Here is a 12,186-nt window from a genome sequence, read left to right as displayed (position 1 = left end):
ATTTTAACAAGAAATTATCATTGCTTAAATCGCTTTAAGAAGAAATCGAAGTCCATAGGGCGTGCCAACGATCCGTTACCAGAAGACCAACCTATCATCCCCTAGCCCCTCAAGTGATCACAGCCTCAGAGGATGTTGATGATGGGAGGTTCTGGGTGCCTGGAGTGTTCACCGTCAAGCTGTCGGCGTGGTCCTCGATGCGCGCTGACTTGGCTGGATCATCAGCACCGGACGGAGAACTGTGAGGCCGCTTCTCTCTTGGCAGTGAATGGGATCGAGGGAAGTTGATCTTAGCCTGTGTGGAGTCTGAAGCGCGTCTTCCAGAAAGTCTCCTTGGAGTAAGTGGGGAAACCGGGAGGGGGGAGGAATTGGGCGGGGGCATGGGAGTGGGAGGGGGAGGGATTGGAGAGTAGTGGGTAGGAGCTGATCCTGGAGTGCTGCTGTGTGCTAGACCGCCCACGAAGGGCAGGACGTTGTTGCTTTGGCGTTCAGGCTTATCTGGGTTCGCTTGCTCTGTCGTGACTTTCTGAGTGAGACCTTCTTCCCCAACGTCGCTATCCAGGAGTGTGCATGCCGGGTCCCCGGCCTTGTGTCCAGGTTGCTTGCAGTCTCTGCAGATGACGTCATTAGTACATATCGCTGCTCTATGGCCCTTGGCGAAGCAGCGGCTGCAGACAGAGTTTTCTGGCTTGTCTTTCTGTTCTCGGTGGTATAGGGTGACAGAGGCACTTCCGATGGAGACTTTCTGTGGAAGGGGCTGTGAGGGGATGGCTATGTAGATGAACCGTCTCCCCGTGAGCCATCTGGTCAGGCCGCCATTCTCATCTCTGTCTCTTTCCATCATAAGCTTGGAGTGGGACTCGCAGCCTAACTGGGACAATTTTCTTTCTATTTCCTCATTGCTGTAACTGAGTGGCAAATTGCCGATGATCAGCTTGGTTGTTCTGCTTTCTGTGACGCCTTCCGGAGTTCTTACAATGTAGGGATTTTTGTCGAAAGGGCTGATAGTCTGATTTCTCAACTTGATGCCTCCTAATAAGAGATCATGTCGAGCCTTCACAGATTTCGGGTACAGGCGCCATAACCCACCAATACGCTGAGCCCCGATTACTGATCCGTAGCCACTGGTCTTTTCAGCACTTCCGCATATTTCGCGTACAGTGTACTGAGTGTCTGAATCAGGGAGGTTTCTACATGGGATAAACACTGGAGGGGTCCCCCTATCCGGCCCTGGGGCACTCTCAGCACCTGTGGTAGCCGCCGCCATTGAGCTGAGTGTATATGTGTATTTTCCCCCTTTTTCTGTATGTTAGAGTGTGTGAATACACAAGGCACACTTCAATCTAAGTAAATTCAAAGTACAGATTAATAACGAAAAACAGTCAAAGTACAAAGTACAGGTAAAATAGTTTAGTGGTGTTCAGGAGTGTCGAGTTACCAGCGCCTGTGGTTGCACTGCATTGGGTTTATCAGAGCGTGTCCGTGTAAACACACTCAGTCACAGTCACTTAGTCACACACAGTGTGAACACACTTAGTCACACACAGTGTCAAAAATACGCTATGCGGGACGGCGACGCGAGGCGACCAGCTACGCTGGTATGAACACTGCCGTGTTTCTCGTGTGTCCCGTGCACTAGTTGAACAATGTGGCCACGAAGGAACAAAATATGGCTAACTCTACAATGTTACCGATATAAACAGTGTCAAACACACAAAAACATGAAAAACAGCATACAAGACAATTACCAATGTGGTGATGCACCACCATCACCGTTCTTGAAACAGCACAGAACTCCTGGTATGAACAGACAAGTCACAATCCTACGAAAAAGAGAGAGCCAAAAAATTGCGACTGCTCGCCGCAACAGCTCACCTCGGAGTGAAATATTTGAAATAGTTGATGAAAGTGAACCAAAATCAAAATCCAAGTCCAAGAAAGGAACACACAACAATATGTTAATAACACATATTGTTTTATCCATTATTTACTTGTAATAAAAAGAAAGGAAAAAAAATCTAAGGGCAAAGTGAAATTTTTGAAAGTCAAAGTAAAAAAAAAAACCCAAAAAATGATACTAAGAATGTACAAAAAAGTCAGTATGAAATGTCAGTTAATGTGGCTAAAAAACATTCACTTGTCAAAAACAAATGCAATGCCTCGACCAGGGGCTAGTCTGGGTGCTGGAACAGCTTTGTGCTCGCTGCTGGCAGGGAGCCATGCCTTGTCTGCCCATACATAACTGTTAGTGTCTGGCTTCAGCTTCAGATAGTGAAGAAGCAGGTCCCCACTACTGTCAACGTCAATAACTTTGGCGTAGAAAAAGACAGTTCTCTGACGACCAAGCAAAGGTACTTCAATGAAGCATCCTTCACTCACTTGAGAAGTATTGGTTGGCGAGATTGAAGGGGGCAGGGAAGGGCAGTCGGGCGACTGGTCTGTGTCAGGGTAGACAGGGGACTGGTCTTGGGCAGGGCAGTCAGGCGACTGGTCTGGGGCATGGTAGACAGGCGACTTGTCTGGGGCAGGACAATCAGACGACTGTCACTTGTCTGGAGCCGGGTAGACAGGTGACTTGTCTGGGGCAGGACCGTCAGGCGACTTGTCTGGAGCAGGGTAGACAGGTGACTTGTCTGGGGCAGGACCGTCAGGTGACTTGTCTGGAGCAGGGTAGACAGGTGACTTGTCTGGAGCAGGGTAGACAGGTGACTTGTCTGGGGCAGGACCGTCAGGCGACTGGTTAGGGGCAGGGTAGACAGGCGACTGGTTCAGCACTTTCAGAACAATACACAAAGAAAAAAAAAACCGGATTATTCTTTGAAATCAAAAGGCTAAATAAAAAAAGATTCAAGCACACGGCAATCTTTTGACATCGCATCAGCATCGTTACAAAGATGGCGACGAGTCGGGTCCGCGTGACGTTGACAATGAAGAAACACAAATCAAAACAACGCTGCAAAATAGTAGCATCTCGACTGCCCGAAAGTAATGCAGAAATGTCTTTTAAAGAAGTGAAATAAACACTGCCGTTTTTAAGAACTTGCACGAAACTGTAAAGCGACTTTGACGACTCTTTTTCAACATCGTAACGAAGAACATCATTCTAACGGTTCCGAGTTACGAACGAGATCTTGTGAGGCCATTTTCAACCGCACTAATAAATCACCCATCTTTTCCCCAGGGATGTTGCTACAAATTCATACCTATAGGACAAATGTCCTGAGTTCTTCAGCATCAATAGGACATTTGACCGCTTTCAGAAAGTGTAATAGGACATTATGAATTTGCGCCAAACAGCTTATAACACATTCCATGGAATTGTTCCAAAGTCATGCGCCCACACACACACGCACACACACACACCCACGCGCGCGCGCTGTAGAACACACACATAATATAGTAAATACATCAACACAGTGTGCGTATAATGTTGTATTTGTTTAGTTTCAAAGAAACCACAAAAAAGAAACCAACATGAACAACTTCAGAGCTCGTACTTTGATTAAATACTGCATGATTTGGATAAAAGTTGACAAACAAAATGATCGGTTTGATCTAATGCTGATCTTTTGCAGGCTTTAGTTTTTTTTCAGCGGCATAATTCAGTGCTTCGTCTTGTATCAAAAACAAAAGCAGACTACAAATTTAGTCAGTTGGAGTTGTCTCCCGTACTCCTGTAGCATGCACTGATCTAAAAAGAAGCCACTATTTTTAGATCAGTGCGCTGCACCGAGACGGTTATACCCAAACGGCGCATACCGCAAACGGTTCGGGAATTCCCGACAAAAGAAAAGATCCGCACGCGGCACTGACAACTTCAGTGTCAGCTGAACACGAGAGCGTTCGGTCTTTTAGAAGATTTGTATCTTGAAATGAAAATTAACGAATATCGCGCTGTCCGAAGGAATGGAGTACATATCGGACAATGACCACGCTCAGGCTAAAACGATAGGACATCTGACCGACATGCGGCAATGTGAATCGGACATTTGGGGATTTTCATCGTTATATGTCCGATGTCCGACGCCTAACGACATCCCTGTTTCCCGAACAGTTTTTTGCAGTTAAAAACAACATAAAATACAGCCGTGATTGATACACGTTTGGCTTCTGAAAAAGATTGTGTGTCCGATTACCCTACAATCGGGCTAACTTCGTCACAAAGAATCGGGAGACTGTCAGCCATCCGGTCTTCCTCGTTACGAGGTTGATGAGAAATTTTAAATCGAAGCAAGAAAGTATTCAATCAAGGCGCGTATATGAATAATACTGTTGAAAAGTTACAGAAGCAAAATCTGCACCAAAAAAATGCTATCTATTGTTACAAAAAGTACAAGTTTGAAAAGTTTCGCCGGAGATCCAAAAATTTACTGACTGCTGAAATCAAGAATATGAAACTGCGTTCAGATCAAGTTCGGTATTTTGTCAAGTAAAGAGCACACTCATCTTAGCCGAACGTAAAGAACAATCATACAGTTATTTATTTAAACAATGCATAAGCATTTATATGCATAGAATTTGCTGTAAACTTACCTTTAGATCAGCACAGAAGTGTCGGGATAACAACGTCACACATGCAACACAATCAGAACCCAAATTCAAACTGAATCTCGCTGGCGATGTAAACCGCGTGGCCCGTCAGCCGAAGTGCATTATATCCTTCCGCTTGGTAGTAGAGGGAATGTGTGTCCAAATAGTTTTGAAATATTTTGTCTTTTGTACGATCTAGTAAAATGTTTTGATAACAACCGTAACATCAGAAACTGGAAACAAAACTGGGTAATAGCATTACACAACGAAATATTTTTTGTTAGCTCAACCTTAGTGTTTCTCATTGCGAATACACACAAGGAACACAGTGGACATGTGTTCGAGACAAAAAGTAGTACCACCCAGATTTCGGAGCTTGCTGTAGAGTTGCAAAACAAAGCGTGTACATGTGGGAAACAGAGTGTTACGTTGTTGATCGTAAAGAAGAATGCCAATTTTGGCAAGATTAACAAATATTTTTAAAACAAACTTTCACAGCATGAGAAAAGTAACATCACATGATAATGTTATGCTGGAAACGATCAGTTATAATGATTCTGTTCAGTTTGCTGACCAACACTTTCAGTCAGCTTTTTCATGTCACAAAACGACCACCCATTTTCGCAAACCAATGAACACCATTCATTCAACTGAGTAAACACAGACCAACATTTTGAAACAAAAATAGTTAAATATTGTCTCTTACAATATTTTTCTATAGTCTGCACACACAAAAATTGGAAAAAGTTTTAAACTTTGTTCACATTGCATCTATTTTTAGAAGTGGTATCGGCGGTGCGCAGCTTTGGAGAATGAGCCATATATATAAATATATAGAGATAGATGACAGTGGATTTTTTGATAAATAGATTCGACCTTTGCACTTTTACAGTGAGGACAACTTACGGGTACATGCAAGGAAAGCCCACAACTTCTAAGGCGAACAACTCTGCAGAGTCTGCTGTGAAGGGCGACGGTAGTCTCCCTGTCACACTCGACCCCCTTTGAATGAACTTTGTCCCCAAAGTTCCGAACCATGGACCCGCCAAGCTTAGGTCCGTCCCTCCCAGGTGGAATGGGAACAGCACGAAAATGATTCAGTGGCCTGAACATTTCATGTCGAGTCCCATCGCTGTCGACGACGCCAAATTTAACCGAGTGCCGAAACACCACAATCACCTTTGAAGGCGAAGTCCACTCAAACGGGATTGAGAATGACTGTTATGGCTTCTCGAAGGAAGGCCTGAACATACAGACACACCAAAGCCGCCAGACCACATCACAAACAGAACTCTACAATCCACAGGTGTTGCCCACACACACACACAAACACACACACACACAGAGAAGCCGTATATATATATATGTATATCTATATCTATATATATATATGACTTGTGTCTGTGTGTGTGTGTGTGTGTGTGTGTGTGTGTGTGTGTGTGTGTGTGTGTGTGTGTGTCCGTGATGCATACTGTCTGTAATCTACAGACATTGCTGAGTTCAAAACATTCAAAACATTCTCCAAGGTATTTTTTGAGGGGTCGAGGTCAAAATCGGGAAATGACAACCTGACTACTGCATTTTTATATTTAGTCAAGTTTTGACTAAATATTTTAACATCGAGGGGGAATCGAAACGAGGGTCGTGGTGTATGTGCGTGTGTGCGTGTGTGTGTGTGTGTAGAGCGATTCAGACTAAACTACTGGACCGATCTTTATGAAATTTGACATGAGAGTTCCTGGGTATGAAATCCCCGAACGTTTTTTTCATTTTTTTGATAAATGTCTTTGATGACGTCATATCCGGCTTTTCGTGAAAGTTGAGGCGGCACTGTCACGCCCTCATTTTTCAACCAAATTGGTTGAAATTTTGGTCAAGTAATCTTCGACGAAGCCCGGGGTTCGGTATTGCATTTCAGCTTGGTGGCATAAAAATTAATTAATGACTTTGGTCATTAAAAATCTGAAAATTGTAAAAAAATTAAAAATTTATAAAACGATCTAAATTTACGTTTATCTTATTCTCCATCATTTGCTGATTCCAAAAACATATAAATATGTTATATTCGGATTAAAAACAAGCTCTGAAAATTAAATATATAAAAATTATTATCAAAATTAAATTGTCGAAATCAATTTAAAAACACTTTCATCTTATTCCTTGTCGGTTCCTGATTCCAAAAACATATAGATATGATATGTTTGGATTAAAAACACGCTCAGAAAGTTAAAACAAAGAGAGGTACAGAAAAGCGTGCTATCCTTCTTAGCGCAACTACTACCCCGCTCTTCTTGTCAATTTCACTGCCTTTGCCATGAGCGGTGGACTGACGATGCTACGAGTATACGGTCTTGCTGAAAAATGGCATTGCGTTCAGTTTCATTCAGTGACTTCGACAGCTACTTGACTAAATATTGTATTTTCGCCTTACGCGACTTGTTAATACTGGATTCGAAAATCAACAAATTAACAAAACAAAAAGCCTAAATTTTCATTCCCTTTTTTTTTCTCTTGTCGAAAAAGCTTAGTTTGGTAAAGATTTTGCTATTGAAATTGATCCACAATGTTTTTGTTCGAGAGTTACTCGCCTTGCACCCTACACAGTGACCTTTGACCCGATGCTGCATGTTGGAGACGCTTTCAGATTGAATATCAACCGCTAGGTATAATTGAATTGCTTCAACCGCACATTATGGATAGTTAACAAATGCCGAAACTTGTCAGCAGTACTTAAACTAACGGAATTGTCCTAGAATGACTTGAAATGGGCTGAATGCGTGAATGAAACGGACGACAGCTGCTTTGACAACCAGAGTTATACCCCTTGATTTTGTTTTTATTTTTGACTCACCTGAGTAATTGGTGAGTATTAGGATTCATATGTGTACGGTTGTACGGCCGGCCCTCTGTTCGTGGACAAAAAACTTAACGTTGAGGTTATCTCAGGTATTTTTCAAGCTAGACCTCTGAAACTTTGCGCACGATTAGGGTTTGATGATCTCGCGAAGTGACCCCAGTTTGGTTGACCCTCGTCAAATTTTGTTGTCACAGGGGGGTCATGTTCGTTTTATAAAAACTTAACGTTGAGGTTATCTCGTATGTTTTTGAAGCTAGACCTTTCAATCCTTGCACACTTTTAGGGTTTGATAATCTCCCGACTTGACCTAAGTTTGATTGACCCCAAAACATTACGAGGGTCAATCAAACTTAGGTCAACATTTAGAAAATAATTATGGTGTTTCTAATCAATATGTTTTAGAAAGGTGTTTGCAGATGAATTTATATTATTTTTGCAATCACTTTTAGAACAAGAGGCGAAGCCATCAAGGCTCACGTAAGAAATCGACAAACAGTAACACACACACACACACACACACACACACACACACACACACACACACACACACACACACACACACACACACACACACACACACACACACACACACAGAAAGAGCATAGGTGAAACTGTGCAAGAAAGCGAGACACTAGATCTAGATCTGTCTGTCTGCATGTAGCCTACTTACAGGGAGTAACTAGTCTCGGCCCGCTCAAAATAATAATGACCGAGACTTTCAGTACTTCCTTCGCGTGACGTCTAACCCTCTTACGTCATAATGTGACGTCAGTGTAATGTGACGTCTTCAAATGTTAGAGTTTCTACCGCAGACATACACACGCACAAACACACGCACACACACGCACAGACAGACAAAGTTACGATCGCATAGGCTACACTTACGTGAGCCAAAAATTACGAACTCTGACTTTGGTAACCATGAAATATGCTCCGGTACCCATGGAAATGCAGCGTATTGCACCTCCTCATGTATCAATCAATCAATCAATATGAAGCTTATATAGCGCGTATTCCGTGGGTACAGTTCTAAGCGCTTGTCGAAGAGTTGTCAACACAGGACTAACAAAGAAACTAACATCTTCAGACGGACACGAACCCTATCACACACTAGCAAACCCTGGTAAACAAACAACTGTTTAACAACAATGTACACATCAATAGCTATAGGTCCAAACAAAATAATATTAAGCACAAAGAAAACACCTCTCACAGAGCACGGCACAAGAATGTCTTTTGGGGCACAACACATCACGTCGAGCATGAAAGTCGCAGCCAGCTACGGGAAGAACTGAATCTTCAACCTACTCTTGAAGAGAGACAAAGAAGCAGGTCATGGAATAATGAATGTTAAACTCTTTTAAAAAAAAATTGTTAACTGAGTTGTTTACACAAGTGTTAGATTAGAATAATGCATCCTGCTACCTGCTACTGAGTTTCTAGTAGGAGCTGGGGGTGTTATTCTGGAATCACTGTTCATGTCTATGTGCATTGTTAATACTTGGTGTCAGAGAAGAATTTTGAGAAAATATTCTGTTAATAATATTCATCAAAGAAAGACATCAATCAGACTCACTGAGGAGACAGGCTGTTATTTTCAAATTCACACGCTTGTTCAACACATGTTTCTGAGTTTTTCACAATGCAGCATCTTTGGAATGGTTGCTTGAACACACGTGTAATTAAGTGTACCCTAAAAGTCTGGTTTTTTAGAGCTGTATTGTTTTGCTCACTGACAGTTTACAGCAAAATTTGATATGACTTAAAGCTTCCCCTACTGAATGTCAATGGCTGCCTCTGACATCAAAGATGGTAGTCAGGGTTTGATCATTGTTGTATGTTTTCAAAAACTGAAATACTTTAAATTCCTCTTTTGTTTGTCAGATTTCACACACACAGAGGGTGATTCAGCAGACATGATTCTTTTATACACACCTTTTGAGATTGACAAATCAAAATTCACTTCACTGCAAAGAATGTGGGGAATCAAAATCAAGAAAGGTTAGTTGTTGGAACGTATGATTTTTAAACAGAACAAGACATTCACAAGAACATCGACCCAATGGTTTTTATCATGAAAGGAAACCTTTTAACTCTGACCTGATCTCCTTGTCACACCCAAAGCATACTTCCAGCCAAGTTTGTCTTTTATTGGTACAATTTGGTCTCATCATAATTGTTTGTCCACTTTAAAGCCTATTGGGTCGATGTATTTGTAATTGTCTTGTTTTGTCAAAAATGAAACATTCCTATTACTATAGCTAACCTTTGAGGTTTTGTGATTCTCCACATTATTTGCAGTGAAGTGTACTTTGATTTTTCAATCTCAAAAGGTGTGTATAATATAATCCTGTCTGATGGATCCCCCTGTTTGTGTGCAGTATGTGTGTGTGTGGATTGAGTCAGTTATATGCGCTTACACTGTTGTAAAATGATGTCTTTATTTTTGTTGCACAGTTGTTTACTCAAGCCTACCAGGAAGAAGACCCTATGATAAAAGGTAGGTGGGTCCTTTCACCTTGTTGGTTACTAAATGATAGTCGTCCCAAACTTGCAACCTCAGACAGATTTCCTCTAATTTACATTTACTTTTAAAGGAAGACCAACTGAATTTTCATTTGAAATTAAATGTACATGTAGTTACATTACATAATATATGTGAACAGCATTACAGTGCACCCATACACTGAGCACAAAAAGTTAAGGATATTTTTTTAGTGGTATAGCCCAGATGTTAAACAGCAGTTTTTTGGTCAGAAATATACGTGTATTGAAGATCAGTCTTTCTTCTGCTCAAAAATGTGTTTTTGGAATCTGAGCAATATTTGGGTATGACGTAACAGGTCCGTGACCACGCCTACCCTCATAAATGGCGTTTTTTGACGGCATAATTCACTTTCAACCGTCGAAACAGTGACTTAAACTGAATGATATTTTACATTTTTTACATCCGAAAGTTTATTTGGTGTCTTACAGTTCATACACATTTCGTTCAAATCTGTCGCGCAGGCAAGCTGATCACCGAGGGGGGTCCGGGGGTATCCCCCCCCCCCCCCCCCCCCCCCGGAAAATATAGATAAAAACAAGGAAAATGGAGCAATCTGGTGCAATCTGAGCCATCATTACTTTTAGTCAAGTTTTTACTAAATGTTTTAACATAGAGGGGGAATCGAGACAAGGGTCGTGGTGTGTGTCTGTGTCTGTGTGTGTGTAGAGCGATTCAAACTAAACTACTGGACCGATCTTTATGAAATTTGACATGAGAGTTCCTGGGAATGATATCCCCGGACATTTATTTTTATTTTTTTGATAAATGTCTTTGATGACGTCATATCCGGCTTTTTGTAAAAGTTGAGGCGGCACTGTCACACCCTCATTTTTCAATCAAATTGATTGACATTTTGGCAAAGCAATCTTCGACGAAGGCCGGATTTTGGTATTTCATTTCAGCTTGTTGGCTTAAAAAATGATTTATGAATTTGGTCATTAAAAATCGGAAACTTGTCATTAAAAAAATTTTTTTTTTAAACGATCCAAAAACAATTTCATCTTATTCTTCGTCATTTTCTGATTCCAAAAACATATACATATGTTATATTTGGATTACAAACAAGCTCTGAAAATTAAAAATATGAAAATTATTATTAAAATTAATTGTCCAAAATCGATTTAGAAACAATTAAATTACATATTCTTTACCCAATTCTCATAAATGCATTGACTTTGATCTCACATGCTAGATGTCAAAAAAACTACTCAAATTACCTGCCCTTGTAGGGTGGTAACCAAGCTAAAAAAAAAAGACGCCATAGCCGTTGCTATGGCCTGACCTAGCCCGGTTACCCACAATACCCCGCGCACCACGTGGGCGGCAACATCCTGCAGAATCATTCTCGACGTTCGACTACTCACGGTCGGACATGTTGGATTTACTAATCTCGCAGCCTTCTTTTACTGGCCTGTCTGTGGACTAGCTGGCGTCTTGGAGGCTTTACCTGTTCGCCGTTTTGGTGAGACCTTTCCTTTTTGGTTGTAATTGTATGTTGTGCTTGCTTTAACAGACAGGTGCAGATAGTTTTTCTGTGTTACTGTTTGTTGATTCAGTCAAGCCATTATGGCGGATAGCAAGCTCAGTGCGAGGCAGGAAGGCGACAGATAGTTTTTCTGTGTTACTGTTTGTTGATTCAGTCAAGCCATTATGGCGGATAGCAAGCTCAGTGCGAGGCAGGAAGGCGACTTGGCTCTTAGCCCTGTTAGAAAAGGCAAGGGTAAAGGAAAGTCAAAAGAAAAGGAGGTTGACATACCTACTATGCGGGTTGAAGACCCGGCTAACAGAACTACTTTTCTGGTTCCCATTCCCCCTCAGCAGGCATCTCCTGTTAAAGATAATTTGCCTGGGCCTTTGGCCTTAGACTCGCTTAAAGATGAACTTTGTGTTTTTATCACTAAGCAGCTGGCGTCACGGGAGGCGGGGCTGGCGCTGCCCCCCGCTGTTGGAGATTCTTCCTCTCTGGCTTGTTTGGCTCTGGCCTCTTCGTCAGCCGCGGAGGGCCTTTCTTCTTCTTCTTCGCACTGGTCGAGTGCTCCTGGCCATCTCGGTCCGACCCCTTCTACCTTGGGTAGCGTGGGGGTTGGCAGACATGGGACTGGTCCGAATTTTATCGGAATTCCGATATTTTCCTTAGCTCACAGACCATTCTTGAGATCGATGCAAATTCGTTGAGAAAAAAAAAGGGGGGGAGGGGGTGGTGGTATGAACCGTTCAGCTGAAGCTGTCTGCGTCTGAAGTCAGTGCATTC

General features: G+C 42.0%; 1 protein-coding gene across 2 annotated transcripts in view; it reads left to right on the top strand.

Annotated features, from left to right (window-relative positions):
• The window catches only part of LOC138983690 (UDP-glucuronic acid decarboxylase 1-like), a 100,308-nt gene that overhangs the window by 35,358 nt on the left and 52,764 nt on the right, over nt 1–12,186 (top strand). For both annotated transcript variants that reach the window (XR_011461233.1, XM_070356985.1), the window contains exon 2: nt 9,845–9,887. Coding sequence is in view for 1 of the 2 variants with exons in the window: in XM_070356985.1 (XP_070213086.1) it covers nt 9,845–9,887 (43 nt within the window). In the remaining variant the exon portion in view is untranslated. The remainder of the gene's footprint in view (nt 1–9,844; nt 9,888–12,186) is intronic.

The sequence above is a fragment of the Littorina saxatilis genome, linkage group LG13 (genome assembly GCF_037325665.1).
Source record: "Littorina saxatilis isolate snail1 linkage group LG13, US_GU_Lsax_2.0, whole genome shotgun sequence".
NCBI lineage: Eukaryota > Metazoa > Mollusca > Gastropoda > Littorinimorpha > Littorinidae > Littorina > Littorina saxatilis.
The sequence above is the reverse complement of the archived record's forward strand: the minus strand, read 5'-3'. Positions and strand labels throughout refer to the sequence as shown.